At 38.4% G+C, this 17308-nt stretch overlaps 1 protein-coding gene across 1 annotated transcript in view; it reads left to right on the forward strand.

The window, feature by feature from the left end:
* The window catches only part of DDX4 (DEAD-box helicase 4), a 31182-nt gene that overhangs the window by 11455 nt on the left and 2419 nt on the right, over positions 1 to 17308 (forward strand). Inside the window, exons 5-13 of the mRNA XM_035903722.1 lie at positions 397 to 480; positions 3356 to 3427; positions 4760 to 4902; positions 5955 to 6107; positions 7361 to 7515; positions 8911 to 9040; positions 10102 to 10268; positions 14717 to 14862; positions 15638 to 15737. Of these exons, the coding sequence (XP_035759615.1) occupies positions 397 to 480; positions 3356 to 3427; positions 4760 to 4902; positions 5955 to 6107; positions 7361 to 7515; positions 8911 to 9040; positions 10102 to 10268; positions 14717 to 14862; positions 15638 to 15737 (1150 nt within the window). The remainder of the gene's footprint in view (positions 1 to 396; positions 481 to 3355; positions 3428 to 4759; positions 4903 to 5954; positions 6108 to 7360; positions 7516 to 8910; positions 9041 to 10101; positions 10269 to 14716; positions 14863 to 15637; positions 15738 to 17308) is intronic.

Below are 17308 nucleotides of genomic sequence, written 5' to 3' on the forward strand. Positions count from 1 at the left end.
AATAGAGGTTTTGGAGGATTTCTTGGTGGCTTCAGACAAAGTGAGAGTAAGTTAGGTTTTTTTGGTTGGGTTTTTTTTTTTTATATTGACTTTTTTGTGGGACGTACATTTGGCCATTCTTTCTGAGTTTGCTTGCTCCTTGTGAACTACAAGTATAAAGGTGAAAGCTATGAAATGGCTTTTGTTCTTCAGCTGTGTTCTGGAACATGGATGGTATCTTTGAAAAATTGTATAACTGAATAATACAGCGAAGTTTGTTATAAAGAATCTGTTGGGGCTGTTGCACTGTAGAGTTTATTGGAGTAAATAGTATTAGCTTTAAGCATAGTATTTCTAATGAATAATAGTATTCTATTAATTTTAGACACTACATCCACTACACTATGTTGCTTACAGGTATTAAAGATGAGCAAACAGACAGATCTCGGTCTGGAATTCTCCCTGGCTCTAGAGGAAGTGGAGCATTTGGAGGTCGTGCTGGTGAGACTTTTTAGTAGGGTGGTGAACCTTTCAGATTTCTTCATTGCTGATTTGTGGCAATGCAGTATCTTCTTAGATTTGCTGAATGCTGTCACTGTGATTGTTCTTCCTGCCTGAATTAAGAACCTACTGCAAATGCTAGATAGCTTGCTTGCATGCGTAAGACATGTTTGTAACTTGGATGAATTTTAGTAATCGGATTTTCAAAGCTGTTGTCTTCTGTAATCTTTTTTTCTTGGTCCTACTGCTACTGGCTCAGTTAATGCACAGTGAAGCAGAGGCACTAACCCCAAAATTCAAAACAATCCTTTAAGAACTTGCTCAGTTTTGAAATAGTCACTCCAGACTTTTTCCATGTCTGCCTATAAAGGGAAGTATTGTTTTAGGTTTATCTAGGCTGACAAGTAAGGTTTGTAGCTTTGAGAGGGCAGGTCTTCCTTATTACTTTATTCTAATGTTGTTTTTTGCTGTCTACAAAGGATTTTTCCCTCATGGTCCTATCTTCCTTTGCCACTGATGGATGCTACGGTAGCTTGTAACCTATGTATTGTGCTACCTAGACCACAGTAATATATTGCTTACAAAAGCCCTATAATTCAAATCAGAAATACCATTAAACTAGTGTAATGTGTAGTGGATGGCTGATATTCTCAAGGAAAAAACATTTTGTGTGGTACCTGTAAAAGAATTTTTAGCTGTAGAAAAGATGCAATGATTAGTATGCATTTTCAGAAGCGTTCCTTAATATCCAAAGAACAGTTGATTTGCTTCTGTTTGACTTAGTTCAAATTAAGTTCTTTTCAGATTTTTAGTTCAAATAATCATCTTTAGAATTGGTTTTTTTTTAGAGGCAACATGCCTCTACTCATAGAGGACATAATTGCATCCTTAATGCAGGATAGTAATTCCTTACTTTTTCATGACCATTGTATAAAGTATTAGTCCATAAAGACTGTTATGGATATTGGTAGGCAGCGGTTGCACTAGCCTGTATAGAGGTTCATGTGGAAAGATGATTCTTCATAAAGAGTAGTTTGTTGCGTGGGAAGTATGTCCTTTTTATAGTAAGAGAATGTGTCTGGATCTAGTGAAAGAACAGAACAAGCACTGATAGGTGAATAGTGGTCACTTCACTCTATTTTGTAGAGGTAATGAAGATAGGGCTGTGCTGGCTTTTCTTAAACCAGTTATGCTTTTTGCAATTGGTGATACGATGTAAGGATATTACATCTTCTGATGGAGAAATGAGTGTTTAAAAGTGATTACACACACTGCATGTTGCGCCTTTGCTTGGATTCTCTGTCACCATCTTGATGAAGTTCTGGTTTTACAGAGTTGCTTAAGAGTATTGCTGCTGAACAGAGCATTCCTGACCCATGTCACACTACTGGCTGCCTCTTTAGAACTGGTATTGATGTTTAGAGGTGTTAATTCAATCTTGTTGAGAATGAACAATCAGATTAATACGCTGCCCTGATGCTATTACTTTGTGATTGCACTGCTGCAGTGAGGAAGAATGGAGATGAGGGAGGGTGAAGGAGGCATTGCAGGGTCACTGTACTTCTGTGATACCAGTGTTAAAATTGTCAGTCTTACGGTATGATTTTTATGAATGGCTTGAGCTGCACATTTGGGTAGAGAACCTGTTAAGAGCTTTTGTTGTTGTCTTTCCTCTTCACTCACTCTTGTGTCCCTTACCTACATTTCTAGCCTCCTTTCTTTTCCAGATGGGCCTTACACTAAAGGGGTTTTTTATGCTTCGTTGAGATGAGCAGCACAACTTCCTGCAGAGTAGCTAGAGGCTACCAGTTAGGTTTAAGGCTTTTTCTGTTTTATGTATGGTAAGAGTAAGGACTTAAAATGGATTCTGGAAATGCTGCTGTTAGTAGTTCAGTCTTAATGCAGTTTTTACATATGTAAAATGTGGTACTTCCTCACTCTTAAGCATAAATGTCTTCGTGTTTTCAAGTGATAATGAAAGCAACACACAGAATATGTGGATGTCAAGGTCAGAACTGTCATCAAGTGGATGTTATAAATGTGTGGCTGTTGAAATAACAGGATAGCTTTATCTTTTTGTATAATTTCTCTCAGAACTCTTGAAAAATGTGATGATACTGAAGTTTATGGCTATGGCTCTTTAGTTATTTAGAAGCTGGTTATGTAGCATAAAACAAGCATCTCCTGATTTTGTGGAAAAGTTGAATGGTTCTTAAAACCAAGATGCTGTAACCATAAGCATGTGTGAATTTCTTATTACTCACAATATTTTATCAGTTTTAGGGGAAAAACCTCACATAAGAGGTAACAAAACAAAGTAACAAAACTGACACTTCCATGGCATTTCAATTTCTTGTTATAGATACTTTTTTTTTTTTGCTCATTCGTCTCAAGTGAATACAGACAACTATATTTGCCCTTGCAAAGCATATGCTGGATTTAGGAGGGTTCATTCCTCTTGGTTGTCTTTAAATATAACTTGCTTTATATAGAGATCTTGTGATGGTCATATCACAATCTGGGATCACTGCATTTAATTTGATGATCAGGGACTTAATACAAGTCAAGTAAGAACCAGATCGGGTTTGTGAAGACTTTCAGTAAGATGCTGGGTTTTAATTCCCTCATTTTGTTACTGTGAGGTCCTGCTAAGCTCAGTGTTCTGACATCCTCTCTTTCTGCCCTTTAAAACACAAATGCGGGGCGTTTGTCTTCTGGCTTTTTGTAACTAAGCTTTCATTGCTTACCTGTATATTTCCACTCATTCTATTAACAGTATCAGGACCCACTGAGTTTTCCAAGTGCCTTTAGGCATTTTCCATTAAGGTTCTTACTTAGATTTTCTCTCAAATGAGCTCTTTTTTTTTCCTACAAGTGATTAACTTTGGAATGCTTTATTTAACAGCAGCTTACAAAGAAAGTAATGAAGAAATAGGTTCTGAAAGAGGTGAGTAGCTTCTTGACAAGTAACATGCCAGTTTTAATTTGCTTTTAACTCAGGGAACATTCTCTTAAAGTTGTTGGAAGTAATTGGGTAAAAAAGAAGGTAGTGATAAAGGTAAATGCATAACCATCTCAAAACAATTCATGTAACATGAGTTGCCAAGGCAAATACTGTTAAACTCAGTATGTTTAAACTTTATTCAAATCACTGGGCAACACAGTGGATGTTCTCACCTAAATAAACATGTAAGTATTTGGGATGGAGTGCTGTAGAATTCTTCTGTTGCTGGCTGTTTTTTCTTTCTAATGGTGAAGCTTATCTGCTTGACACAAGTGCTAGAGAACTTAATTGGCAGTAGTGTAGGCATTGAAGTGATGATGATAGTCACTAAAGGAAACCACAAAGGAACAGCAGATTTATCAGTTTCAGATGCTATAGCATCTGAGGTGCTGTTTCTGGAAAATAGGCTTGATAATGTTTTATGAGTGCAAGTTAATAAATAGAATTTAATGATTGGTATGTGCAGGAGATAAGGTTGAAACATATGATGAATAATGACTTCTTGACACGTATTGAAAGTGTCAGTTGGAACAATCTATTAGACAGGCTTGATAATGTTTTATGAGTGCAAGTTAGTAAATAGAATTTAATGATTGTTATGTGCAGGAGATAAGGTTGAAACATACGATGAATGACTTCTTGACATGTATTGAAAGTGTCAGTTGGAACAATCTATTAGAATGTTTACTTACCTGCAGTGTTTTTTGCAAATTACTTTAGCCTTATTTTGCCTTACTCTTGAAATGCAAAAAGACAAATAGTCAACTCCTGACTTCTGTATGAATAATTTTTGTTCCTGATCCTTCCTCATTTGAGGTCCCTGTGAGATGGCTTCTACTACTAACCTTCTATTAGCATCAAATAATTACTTTTATACCTCTGAGTTCATTAGCTTGAAAAATGCCTTAAGGAGTACAGAACTATGAATGTACTGCTATGAACAGATTAGTTTTATCCTTGTGTATTAATAAATGATTGTAATTGAATAGGATAATTTATAGTGCAATGAGTTTATGGTAGAATTGGTTTTTGCATGGTGGTAAAGTAGAGCTTAATTTTTGTGAGTAGCTCTTCAACGTAAGGTCCTTGAGCAAATGTGAGACAAGAATGCTTTACAAAAGTCTGACTTTATTTGTAATTGACTTCTAGGTCTAGTAGTATAAAACTAAATGTCTAAATGACGTCCCACTGAACTGAACTTCAATAGCTCCATACTTAAAATAGTTTGGTTTTTTCTTTGTATTGTTCATAAACTTGAATGGTTGTGTTCTTAAGGTCCAAAGGTGACTTATGTGCCACCTCCTCCACCTGATAATGAAGAAGCCATCTTTGCACGTTATCAGACAGGAATTAATTTTGACAAGTATGATGAAAATGTTGTCGAAGTGTCAGGACTTGATCCTCCAGCACCATTACTGGTTAGTGAACTCACTAATCTCAGCATTTATGTTGAGTGTGATTCTGTAAGCATGTATGCCATACCTTTGCAGTCTAATATTTACTGCTAATGGAAGTATTAATAAAGATTTTGAATCTTGCAGACAGTACTATGTTCAAAGGAGAAGCTTCCATTTGAAAGATAAAAATTCTAATTCAAAATGACATTGACAAACTACAGAAATGGCCCAGAGAAAGTAATATTGGATGAACAGGAAGTACAGTCATTAAATCAGAGAAAAATACCAGTTTAGATCTTGAAAGAAAGGGGTCTTTGGCAGCAGTCTCTGGGAAGGCTGGTGGAGTCATTTTGTTGTAGTCTGTTACTGGGGGATCTTTAACAGTGTAAATGAACACCTGTCAGAATAGTTTTCATTTGGGCAGAGAGCACTTTGTTTTTGAAGTAATTTCTAGCCCTGTTTTCTGTGGCTGCTGTTTATTGTTTAACTTTGCTTCTACTCCATACCAGCTCTTTTTAGGGAAGAGAATGAGGAAGAAGGGCAGAGAGGGTAGTAGCACCTGTGTGGAAAGAGGAGATGCAGAGCTTTTTTTTCCCCCATCTGTATTCCTGAAAGGTTTTCTCAATGAAGTTAAACTGATTTTGTCATGTATGATGCTTTTTGGTCCTGGATAGGGATGTTGCTTTAACTACCTGTATTAGTTTTAGCACAGAGACTCAAGTATGTATCTCCTACGTGGAATGAAGAATTTTGGTTTGTTTTCATAGCATGCCATGATGTGAGTTTACCTCCTTGAAACCAGATGTATGGCTTCTAAGCAGTGTTCTCTCAAAGCTAAGACCAGCTGAAGGCCTTCAGTGTCCTACAGACAGCTTTAGTTGAATGGCATGAGAGATTAGAAACCTTTGGGGCTTTTACCTGCAGGAACCTTGGCAATCTAGATGACTGGTGACACCTCCTCAAAAGTTAATACTTTTTAGTGTTTGGGTGTCTGTATCCTATGGTAAGCATTTTACTTTTTAAACTTTAACTTCTGTGGTTATGTACTGTTAATAATTTTTTTTCTCTTACAGTCTTTTGAAGAAGCTAACCTCTGTCAGACTTTAAACATGAACATTGCTAAAGCTGGATACTCTAAACTGACTCCAGTGCAGAAGTACAGCATTCCTACTGTACTGGCAGGACGGGATTTAATGGCATGTGCCCAGACAGGATCGGGAAAAACTGTAAGCATTTTGTGTAGTATTCATACTATTGGAAGTGTGTGACTGAACTTCTAGGTGGATGCCTCGGTCTTACATGTGCCAGGTGCTTCACAGCTTGTTGTCTAATGATTTGACTTGCACTGCAATTGCAGGTTTAGTATTAAGCACAGATATGAGTGATGGATGGGTTGTCGTATTTGTGGGCTGAATTTCTTTTTAATTTTAGTGAATTAGTGTACGGATACAGCAAGCCAGTCTTCAGGGCTACAGGTACAGATTCAGAAGTATAGGCAGTCGTAGAAACTGCTGATGAGGGGGAAAAACAAACACCTCAGCAGTTGAAAGTTGTGGTTTCTTTGTGTTTTGTGTGTTGTTGGTATGTGTATTTTGGTTTGTGTTTTTTGGTTTTTGGTTTTTTTTTTTTAAACTTACGCCATATTGTAACAGTGTAGTGAGCTGGTTTGTCATCCTTAGTTCGATCAAGTGTGATCTGCACCAGACCTGGTTTTAGGTGATTCAGTATTAATCCTGGAACCGTGCTGAGAGTTGATACTAAGTTGGCAGTTGTTTCAACTTGTTGAACTGTGTGATGTACATAAATCTGACCACTGACAGCTCTGTATGAGAATATTTGGTTATTAAATATAGATTTTTGCTATTCAGTATAGTGTGGAATTGTAGCTTTTTTATGTAGCTTATTAATTACTTATTTTGAAAAACCTCTTCTGTTTGCAGAGGGGGAAATATCCAAAGGTTATGCTGTAATATTCTGAATGCTTTGGGACTGCCAGTTATCTTGGGGGTAACTAGTCTTACATGGAAGTAAGGGTGCTGGTGCAGCTGTGTTGCAAACTGATCTGCTGTTGCATTAGTGTGGAAAATTATGATACGTGGTTACCTTACAAATGTACTGATAATTTAAAGCTTGTAAGTAAGTGTTAAGGAGGGGTTTTGATCTTGGGGTACATTAATTATCAATGTATGTCAGCATGATGTGTAGAACTGCCTGAAGAACCCAGAAGTTAGCTGGTGCATGACTACATTCCTGTATTACTAGACTCTTAGGGTCCAGAGAAATACTTTCATGCTCCTTAAACAAGGAGAAATAAGCTTAAATGTTCTGTAGCGCATTCAGATCAATCCTTTTGCAGTCTGATTTCCTTGAAGTTGATAATGCTCTGTATCATTGTAGCTTTAAGATTGATATGCAGCTTTTAGTATGACTGATGAAAGCTTTAAGACTAAACAGCATAAATACTGATGCTTTTTTTCAGGCAGCTTTTCTTCTACCAATTGTGGCCCACATGATGAGAGATGGTGTAACTGCCAGTAGATTTAAAGAGCAGCAAGAACCAGAATGTATTATTGTTGCCCCAACTAGAGAACTGATAAATCAGATCTTCCTAGAAGCAAGGAAATTTGTCTATGGGTAAGCTTTTGCACTGTTGCCTGTTCATTTTTACTTTGTCTGAATCAGCAGTGTTTTATTTTTTTTCATTAATATTTTCAAAACATTTTCTGTGCCAATCAAATCACTACAAACAGTTGAATTTAGACAGTAGTGCTGGCTAGCGGGTTTCTTACTGTATGGCTAGGGATTTAAACTAATCTTTCTGATGGTGGGGGGAGGCTTAAAGAAGAGATAAGTAGTAAACTTGTGTCACATCTTTACTGATGAGAAAAATGAAGTTTTTTAAAAGAAGCAACTTAAATTTAGCTTGCCTTATGTAATTTATACTTGCTTTTATTTCAAGTTGACAAAAAGAGGTTTTAGGGGCTTTTAGTTAACTTTCAGTGATGGTTTCTCATAACTGTACTTCCCAGTGTTTCTGGTCTCAGACAGAAACTGCACAGTTCAAGCAAGCTCTTTTAGCTCTGCTTCTTCAAAACAGAACAAAAGGTCTAAACTTGTCATTGAGCTCTTCGATGTTGTTGCATGAGTACATTTGTAGTAGTTTGCCAGTGATCTTTCTAATGCTAAGTGATAGGTTTCATCAGTGCACAAGAAGAGAATTAAATCTATTGTCTGTAATGTCTTGTTACTGTTGGGAGGTGGCATGGAACATCGTCAGTGCAAAATCTGGTGAGCTAAATTAGACTTGCTTTTACTCATTCAAGCAAACATGCTTGGAGGCTGCCTGCCTTTGGGAAGTACCAGTGTGTTTGCGTATCTACTTACTAAGCATGTTATTAATATTAGCTTCTTAATCTCTAAGCCTGTTCTAAGTGTAGCTAGTTCTTCTAATTACGCTGTTTTAAACTAGGTGCAGATTACTTCTCAGTAAAACAGATTTTGAATTTAGAAAGTTTCTGGTACTGCTGCCCTGCAGTAAAAGCAAAATAACCTGCATTTGGGGGGCAGTTAAACAATATCAGGGTGTGAATCTGTTGTCTCTAAAGAACTGCATGCATTATTGCTCAGTTCAGTTTCATTACATTCTTAAGCTTTTTCGTTTAGTTCACAAATAGGAATATCAAACATCTATATTAATTGATGGTGGATAAATGTTGAAATGTTGTAAGTCCAGCCTGTTTCGGTTCTCGACTAAAGCTTTCTTAAAAGTTCCAACTGAACCTGGTAAAAATTTACTAGGCTTACCTGATTTACTGTCGTAAGCCACCTATGCAGCCTCTATTATGTAGTATGAATGGGTACTTTGAGCTTTCAGTGAGTGAGTTTCTGGTCTTATAAGCTGTGCTGTATGAAGGAGTTGAACCACTCTAAGATGGTTTATGGTAGATCTGATGACTTTTTACGTATTGTCATGAAACAATACTGTTTGCATACTTAGGTAATTAATCCATTTTTTTTTCTATGTAATAGAACTTGTATAAGGCCTGTTGTGATCTATGGAGGTACACAAACAGGCCATTCAATCCGCCAGGTAATGCAAGGCTGTAATATACTATGTGCCACCCCAGGAAGGCTTCTAGACATCATTGGAAAAGAGAAGGTAGGATCTTAAAACTTAATCTGAATTCCCTAAACACTCTTTAGTATTTTGCATACTGGTTTTCATTGTTCAGATTCAATAGAAGCAAAGATAGAGCCATGAAAACCAGTCAGTATGCTGCCTTTGTACAGGCACTTACTTAAAATAGAAACAAGCTTTTCTTGAAGTGTCTAAATAGCATGAGGTTTTTGAAAGAGTAGTGGAAGTCGCGATCTCTTCAATCCCTTTCAGGGCCCACTGGAAAATACCAGTCTAAATCAAACTGGCTGCAATGTTCTTGGCAGTTAAATTTTATAGTTTAAATACATGGAACACCACCTCTTAGTTCTTACGGAAAATTCCATAGCGGATTTTTCACTTGATGTCCTGTTTGTTTTGCTACAGTATCTTTTATTTGTCTGGAACTATACTAATATTAATTCTTTTAATGTTTTAATACTATTTTATTCAAAATACAAAAAACTCCAGGTGTAGTATTGTGTTTGAATTTTTATTTTTCCAGCCATTATAAGTTCAAATTGAAAGTGCTATGTATTATAATGGTGGGTCAGTGATGTTGCACTGGACAAATGAAGTCTGGAAAAACACTTCTTTCTACTAAACTGGAGATTGGCTTTCTGTGGTTGTCAGGCTTCTAGTCAAAATGACAGTCTTGGCCAGCAACAGTGAAGTTGTAATTTCCTTGTAATGTCCTTTCAGAACAAGGAATTTTTTGAGAATGTGTGAGGGTTATATGTCTTGAGTTTTACAAAGGTTCTCTCATAATTTCAAAATAGATGTGCTGAATAATAGTAAATCTGTAGGCTCTATCTTGGTTTACATTGCTGAACCAAGTTCTGAAGCACTTCAGCATATGCATAGTATTAGAATTGGTGCAGATTATAAAGTTAGAGAGGTTGAGATGCAAATAAAACTTAATGCACGTAGGCTTTTATTTGTGAATAATTAACTTGTACTAGAAATAAATAAGTAGAAGGTGAATTTTGGAAATTAGGACATTCTGTAAGTGTATACTGTCAGTGAACCAGTAACAGTTTTTCTTTCACTTGAAATAATTGCAGATTGGTTTGCACAATGTGAAGTATTTGGTGCTGGATGAAGCTGACCGCATGCTTGATATGGGTTTTGGATTAGACATGAAGAAGCTGATTTCTTATCCAAGCATGCCACCAAAAGACAAACGTCAAACACTAATGTTCAGTGCCACTTTCCCTGAAGAAGTTCAGAGGTGAGTGAAGTAAAAATGGAAATCTATCTGAAGATGTACTGGTATAGAGGTAAATGTCTGAAGAGTTGTTAAGAGCACTCCTTATGTTTAAAAGCTTACTATCTTGCTAGAAGATACTGAAAAGCTATGATGTTAACGTTTCATGCTGAAGACTTCCCTTTTTTTAGGTAGCAGAACTAGTAACTTGCATATATTAACTGCTTAATTTAGGTGGAGACTCTAAAGCAACTTATGAAGTTTGTCTGAAGGCTTTTAAATTCCACTTCTGCAAAAGTCCTCATTGTGCTCCTGCTTGTTTCTTGTCCCTCCCCTACCACATCTGTGTAAGCTCAAAAACAGTGGCCTTGCTGTTTAACAAGCAGCACTGGTAGTGCTGCCTTTGGCATCAGGACGTAATATAACCAGACATCCCAATTATTGCTCAACTCGCCAGCCTTTCTGATACACACTTCCTATTTACATGTGTAAGTGTAATTTGTTTTCAGTAATTTTAAAGCTTCCACAGATGGGTTTAGGATATGTCTTACAGCTCTACTACTTACTACTCCTAAAGTTCCACTTCCCAGACTCTGGGAGAAGAGTCTTCAACAGATGGTAATGGGGTTGCTGAGCTTGGGAGTAACAGAACAAAACACCCCATTCCCTGTAGGTGGATGAAATTACTCAATATTTCCACTTTTGAAGAGACAGGCATCTGAATACTCGTTCTAAAATCGGACGAGTCTAAACTTCAGTTTGAGCAGTTGAATAATTTGTGTGGCTTACTGTGGTAGGGATATTGTTGTGACAGTATCACTAAAAATATGAGTAAGGATATTACAGTTTGAGAGCATGTAAACTGATCAGAACATTGCAGTGAAGTATGTTGGTACTTCAGTGAGTCAGATCCTCACCACTTTCTTCTGGCCTTCAAAAAGCCTGAAAGATCATCTTGGAGGCAGGGAGAAAACACCCTCAGTAGGTGATTGTCCTGAATGAAAGAGGGAATGGGCTGCTTTCTCCCATTCAATCAGTTAATACTAACAGCTGTTGAGGAGGACTCACCTTTCTTTAAGTAGGGTTGAATTCACTTTAAACTCAGTCTTAAGTCACCTCTTGTGGCTTTGATTCCTCACTCAAAGCTTTCTTCATAGAGTTTTTTTCTATTGAAAGAAGATTTGTAGTGCTAATAACAGCCTTGTTGCCACAGCTGGGAATCAACTGTTCAAATGATACTGTATTTGAGTGTGGTGCATGTTCATTCCATGTCTTTACTGTTTGTGTGGGAATGTGGTCTCACTTTGCACTGCATCCTGGGAACAGATCAATGGTATGTCCCTTTAAGATGCACAGTGTGTTCTGATTGGCTCAGGTTTTGGGGTTGAGAGAGGAATCTTGATCCCTTGGTCTCTAGATCTGTTGTCTTTGTCACTGTGTCTTCACTAATGCTCTTGCTATGTGTTTTTGCTTCATGCTGAGGGATGAGTAAAGAATACTGTAACTACCAGCATCTGAAAGGAGGAGATCCCTTCAGCTGTGTAGAACGTTTACTGGCTGCTTCTGTTTAATGAAAAAAACCCAGTTCTACCTTTCTGCTGTGAGGCTTGCAGGATTTCTAAGTGCTGGTAGAAGACTTAAACTTGAGTGTTTGGATCATGGTTTGGAAGTGTATAATAATATTCTGTAACCCTTTGAAGGTGGAATGCCTGAAGAGTGAAAACCCTTCTTGTCAGTTTCTTCCTGGATTTACTGCCTTTCTGATTTTGGAGTCAGGAAGGCTAATGTTTTCCCATACTCTGCTATCGAAACAACGATAGGCAGTTTAACTACTTTGGTAGCATAGGACAATGTGCTTTCTTTGACCCTGGTGGGTTCTAGCTCTCCCGCACTTATGTTCAGTGAGTGTAATCAGATTTAGTTTTAACATGCTGTTCAGTTTTGTACCTGAATTTGGGTCTCTGCTGTTACATAAACCTTTGCTCAAGGCTTCAAGGTGTTCAACCTTTAAGATCATCAAGGCTCTTCCTGTGCACTTGAGATGCGAGAACCATGCATTTCCTAGCTGACTGGTGAACTTCAGCTTAGCACTCGAGGCTTTACATCTCCCATTAAAAGGTCTTTTCTTTCTTCTCTCCCTTCATCTTTTTTGTTTTGTTTTCAGAGAGTTTAAAATTGCCCTTTACTTTCAATTTAGAACCTTGTCTCTGAGAGATCTTAAATCAGTCAAATTTTAAGACTGGACACCTTTAAATATCTAGTAGCTTGTTGATTTGCTGTGAAAAACACCTTTTCAGTGGCAATTACACCTGTAATTTAGGTGGGAGGTTCTAGTCTTTAGGGCAATCCTTTAGCGTTTTTAAGACTTTCCTCCTTTTTAGGAATTTGTCCGAAAACTTGAGAGTGCTCACTACTTGAGTGTGCTCACCAGTCATATGGAGGACAGTGAGGTGCTCAGGCTCAGCCAGCATGGGTTCATGAAAGGCAGGTCCTGCCTGACCAACCTGATTTCCTTTTATGACCAGGTGACCCACCTGGTAGATGAGGGAGAGGCTGTGGATGTTGTCTACCTGGACTTCAGTAAAGCCTTTCACACAGTTTCCCACAGCATTCTCCTAGAGAAGCTGGTGGTTCATGGCTTAGACAGGCGTACTCTTGACTGGGTAAAAAACTGGCTGGATGGCCGAGCCCAGAAAGTTGTGGTCAATGGAGTTAAATCCAGTTGGTGGCCAATCACAAGCGGTGTCCCCCAGGGCCCAGTTCTAGGGCTGGTCTTATTTTATGTCTTTATCAATGACCTGGACAAGGGGATTGAGTGTACCCTCAGTAAGTTTGCAGATTACACCAAACTGGGTGGGAGTGTCGATCTGCTTGAGGAGAGGAGCACTCTGTAAAGGGACCTGGGCAGGCTGGATGGGTAGGCCGAGGCCAACTGTATGGGATTCAACGAGGCCAAGTGCCGGGTCCTGCACTTGGGTCACAACAACCCCATGCAACGCTACAGGCTTGGGGAAGAGTGACTGGAAAGCTGTGTGGCAGAAAAAGACGAGGGGGGGTACTGGTTGACAGCTGGCTGAATATGAGCCAGCAGTGCGCCCAGGTGGCCAAGAAGGCCAATGGCATCCTGGCTTGTGTCAGGAATAGTGTGGCCAGCAGGAGTAGGGAAGTGATCCTGCCCTTGTACTCAGCATTGGTGAGGCTGCACCTCGAATACTGTGTTCAGTTTTGGGCCCCTCACTACAAGAAAGATGTTGCGTTGCTGGAGCAGAGGAGAGCAACCAAGCTGGTGAGGGGTCTGGAGCACAAGTCTTCTGAGGAGTGGCTGAGGGAACTGGGTTTGTTTAGTCTGGAGAAGAGGAGGCTGAGGGGAGACCTTATCACCCTCTACAACTACCTGACAGGAGGCTGTAGTGAGGTGGGTGTTGGTCTCTTCTCCTTGGTAACAGGCAATAGGATGAGGGGAAATGGCCTCAAGTTCGGACAGGGCAGGTTTAGTTTGGACATTAGGAAAAATTTTTTCACAGAAAGGATGGTCAAGCACAGGAATGGGCTGCCCAGGGAAGTAGTCGAGTCCCCACCGCTGGAGGTATTTAAAAAATGGGTAGATGAGGTGCTTAGGGACCTGGTTTAGTGGTGGGATGGCAGTGTTAGGTTAACGGTTGGACTTGATCTTAAAGGTCCTTTCCAACCTAAATGATTCTATGATTCTATGATTGCCTGTTTTCAGTTAAAGCTTGACTTGTTTACCATCTGAATTTTACTTCAGTGGAAGCTGCTGTGTGTACACAGGACGTGAAACATGCTTGTATATGGATAAGTTAACAGAGTCTAGTAAAACTCTGAGTATTATGGGGCATTCTAAGGATATTACCTATTTTGGTGAGTTTGATGTCTTGGATAAGATCGCCTATATAAGGGATAACTGAAGAGGAATGCTGTCAGCAAAACTTGACTTTTGCCTATGGTAACTGGTAAATAAAGGCCATGTAATAAGATCTGTGTTTTTAAGCACTGCTTTTGTTGAGCAGTCAAAAAGGATTATGGTGTCTCTTGGAGGCCTGTTTGGAATCCTGGCCTGTGTAGGATTCTCCCCTATCCCTCCAGCTAGTGATGAAATGGTGCCTCGAGAACAATTCTGTGAGTGTATCTGTCAGTAACCCATTTCTTTAGAAGTATATGTGGAACTCTTTCTGAGATGTCTAGAAAATGCTGTGTTTGCATTATTAAAAGCTGCAGTGATGTAATTAGTCTCTGTGCTTCTTATTGATCAGGTTTTTTTGTACAGCTGTCTAGAAAACAATACAGACTCTTAGCTTTTTAAAAATACGTATGTGACTACTTATATTCTCTGCCTTGTGAGGAATGATACAAGTATTTGTTGTGAGGGTTGCTTGAACATAAGTTATTTGATCTTAACACAAAAATAAGCTACATAATAGACTTCATGTTGCTCAATTTTGTTTCTTTTCAAGGCTGGCTGGTGAATTTTTGAAAACTGATTATTTATTTGTTGTTGTTGGACACGTGGGTGGAGCTTGCAGTGATGTTCAGCAGAATATTCTTCAGGTTCCTCAGTACTCCAAGAGGGATAAACTGATAGAAATTCTACAAAGCATAGGTAACTTTCCTTATAGCTAATTGTTTTCCAGGGAAGAACAAAATTGCTTGGTTTTAAACGTGTGCTGTTGTTGTTGATCAGGTCATGGTTGCATTTTATTACATGCGTTACACACTTTATAAGACTACTGATTGAAGCTTGAAGCAGACCTCAGAGAGCTATTGGTTTTTAGGCATATTTGTGTTATGGGTATTTGTCAAGGTCTCATTTCTAACCACCTGGGAAGCTTGTCTGCTCATTTCTTTATATGGTCAATTACAACAAACACTTCAGCATCTGGGGGTATCATCTCCAGATCATAGGTATATTAAAGTTCTTATGTAAATGTTTGGGCCTGTATTTTGTTAATGGCTGGCATTTCTCCATTTTTGCTCTGAATGTATTTTTAAGCTTTAACGCTGAAAACTGGAAGGGAGTTTAGAATTAAAAAATGGTCTGTGTACCTTCCTCTTCAGTGCTCAGAATGGTGTGCTTCATTTAGCCACATGCTGTAGAAAGGGAGTGCATTCTTATCGCAGAGAACATTAGTTTCCTCCTTTGAGGAGAAAAACAGTGTACTAGTCTTCACCTCTGTTTCTGTGTTGATCTAGAAATTGATGGATTGAAGGGTTAATTTAGTTAGTTCAACACAGACAAGAAATTACAATCATACCTTAAAGACTTTATTCAAAACCTCTTCTAATACTAGGTGTTTTATATAAGTAACTGCAACTGTGAATAGTGAAAATGCATCAGGTTTCAAACTGCAGTTGAACTGAACCCTTATTTAACATAGGTCATGAACGAACCATGGTGTTTGTGGACAAAAAGAAAAAAGCAGACTATATTGCAGCCTTTCTTTGTCAAGAAAAAATACCAGCCACTAGCATCCATGGGTAAGTATTTTTTAAAGAGAAAGCTGGGTAATAGTATTAAGTGAAAAATCACTTAATACTGTATCGTGTGAGAAGCTTTTAATTGAGATTCCATATTTGGCCATATCTGTGTGACTTAACTTGCATTGTTTCAGATAGCCTTGTAATCCTCAGCAGCTCTGCCCAATTGAGAATGCAGTGTTTCTGAAGGCCAGTTCTCACAGCATTTACTGAATATACAACTTTCTGGTTGACCACATTTCCAATGCTGTATATGAACTGAAGAATCTTTTGCCTACTGCTAGAAAGAAAACCTTAGTATATAGTAAATTCAGTAGAATCAGTTGTTGTTTGTATGTAGTTTTTGTTGTCATTTGTGTGACCAAAACCAGACCTTTTGTTGTTACTGGTGACATGGTGTTTGTAAATTCAAGTGGCAGTTGTAGGCTTTCCACTCTGCCTTACAAGCATCCTCAAAGTGACAAGGTAAGTCAAGTCATACACCACAGAGATTTCTAATGCTGTCATTTCTGCCTCCTTGATGTGTTCATGGATGTAGCATTTGTACAGAGATTGCTCTAAAGAGAAGATGCTTCTTACTTGTGTTTGTAGTCTACTCATTAGTGTTGCATACCAACAAATGCTGAGAAACAAGGTGAAATAGTTGCTAAGTCCAGGTCTGAACCCACCTAAAAAATGGTCTGCCTTTCATGTAATTGAGCTGGAATGTAGTTTTGTGGTGTTTGTTTATATGTGAAAATATAGAACAAACTGAATCTTAAGACTCACAGTGAAATGTAGCACATCAAAAATGTAATTTTGCAATACTTTTCATCTTGTAGTAGGAGGAAGGGACTTGAATTCCTGCCAATAAAATTATGTTTTGCGCAGTGTTCTGACAGACATCAGAATATCAAGGTTATAGACGGGTTGGAATTATCTCAGTACACAGATACAACATGTTTGTGTGTATCCTTTGCCCTATCAGTTTTACAGGTGTGTTAAGGGTCATTTTGAGAAGATCTGGCCTTCTGTTCTTGACTAACCTGAATTGCTGTCCCACGACCTCTCCTGTGTGGGAGGGGGTTTTTAACACATTTCTGGAGTATTGTTACACTTACAAGGTATATTTACAAAGAGAGCAGCTGGTTCCATGGAAGCTGCTAAACTCTCATGAATGTTACTGATTTCTGATTCACTTGAGTTTTTCGAGTTAAGTTAGTTAGGATAGTTGCTCTTCTCTGGAACAGTGGTCATACCAGACTTCACTAAATGTCCCGTGTTAGATTCAAAAGAGCACTGTTTCTTAGCTTTCTAATTTGCTCTCTGATTTGGACAACAAAGAACATGAGTTAAATTCTGATCTACTGTATTTAAGTACTGGATAATATGTAAATATTCTTTAAAAATGGAAACCCTGGAGCAAATGTAGTTTTCTCATTATGATAAACAAAAGGCAAGTTCTGCACTATAGGGTGGCCACACTTGCTAGTGCATCTAAAAAATGGCCTATGCAGGAGTTTAGGTAGACTTAATCTTTGCTGTTCTGGCTCCCTGCTACAAAGCAGTAGTAAGAGCACTTTTAATTATGG

The sequence above is a fragment of the Egretta garzetta genome, unplaced genomic scaffold, assembly GCF_000687185.1.
Source record: "Egretta garzetta isolate BGI_Z169 unplaced genomic scaffold, ASM68718v1 scaffold471, whole genome shotgun sequence".
NCBI classification, from domain to species: Eukaryota; Metazoa; Chordata; class Aves; order Pelecaniformes; family Ardeidae; genus Egretta; species Egretta garzetta.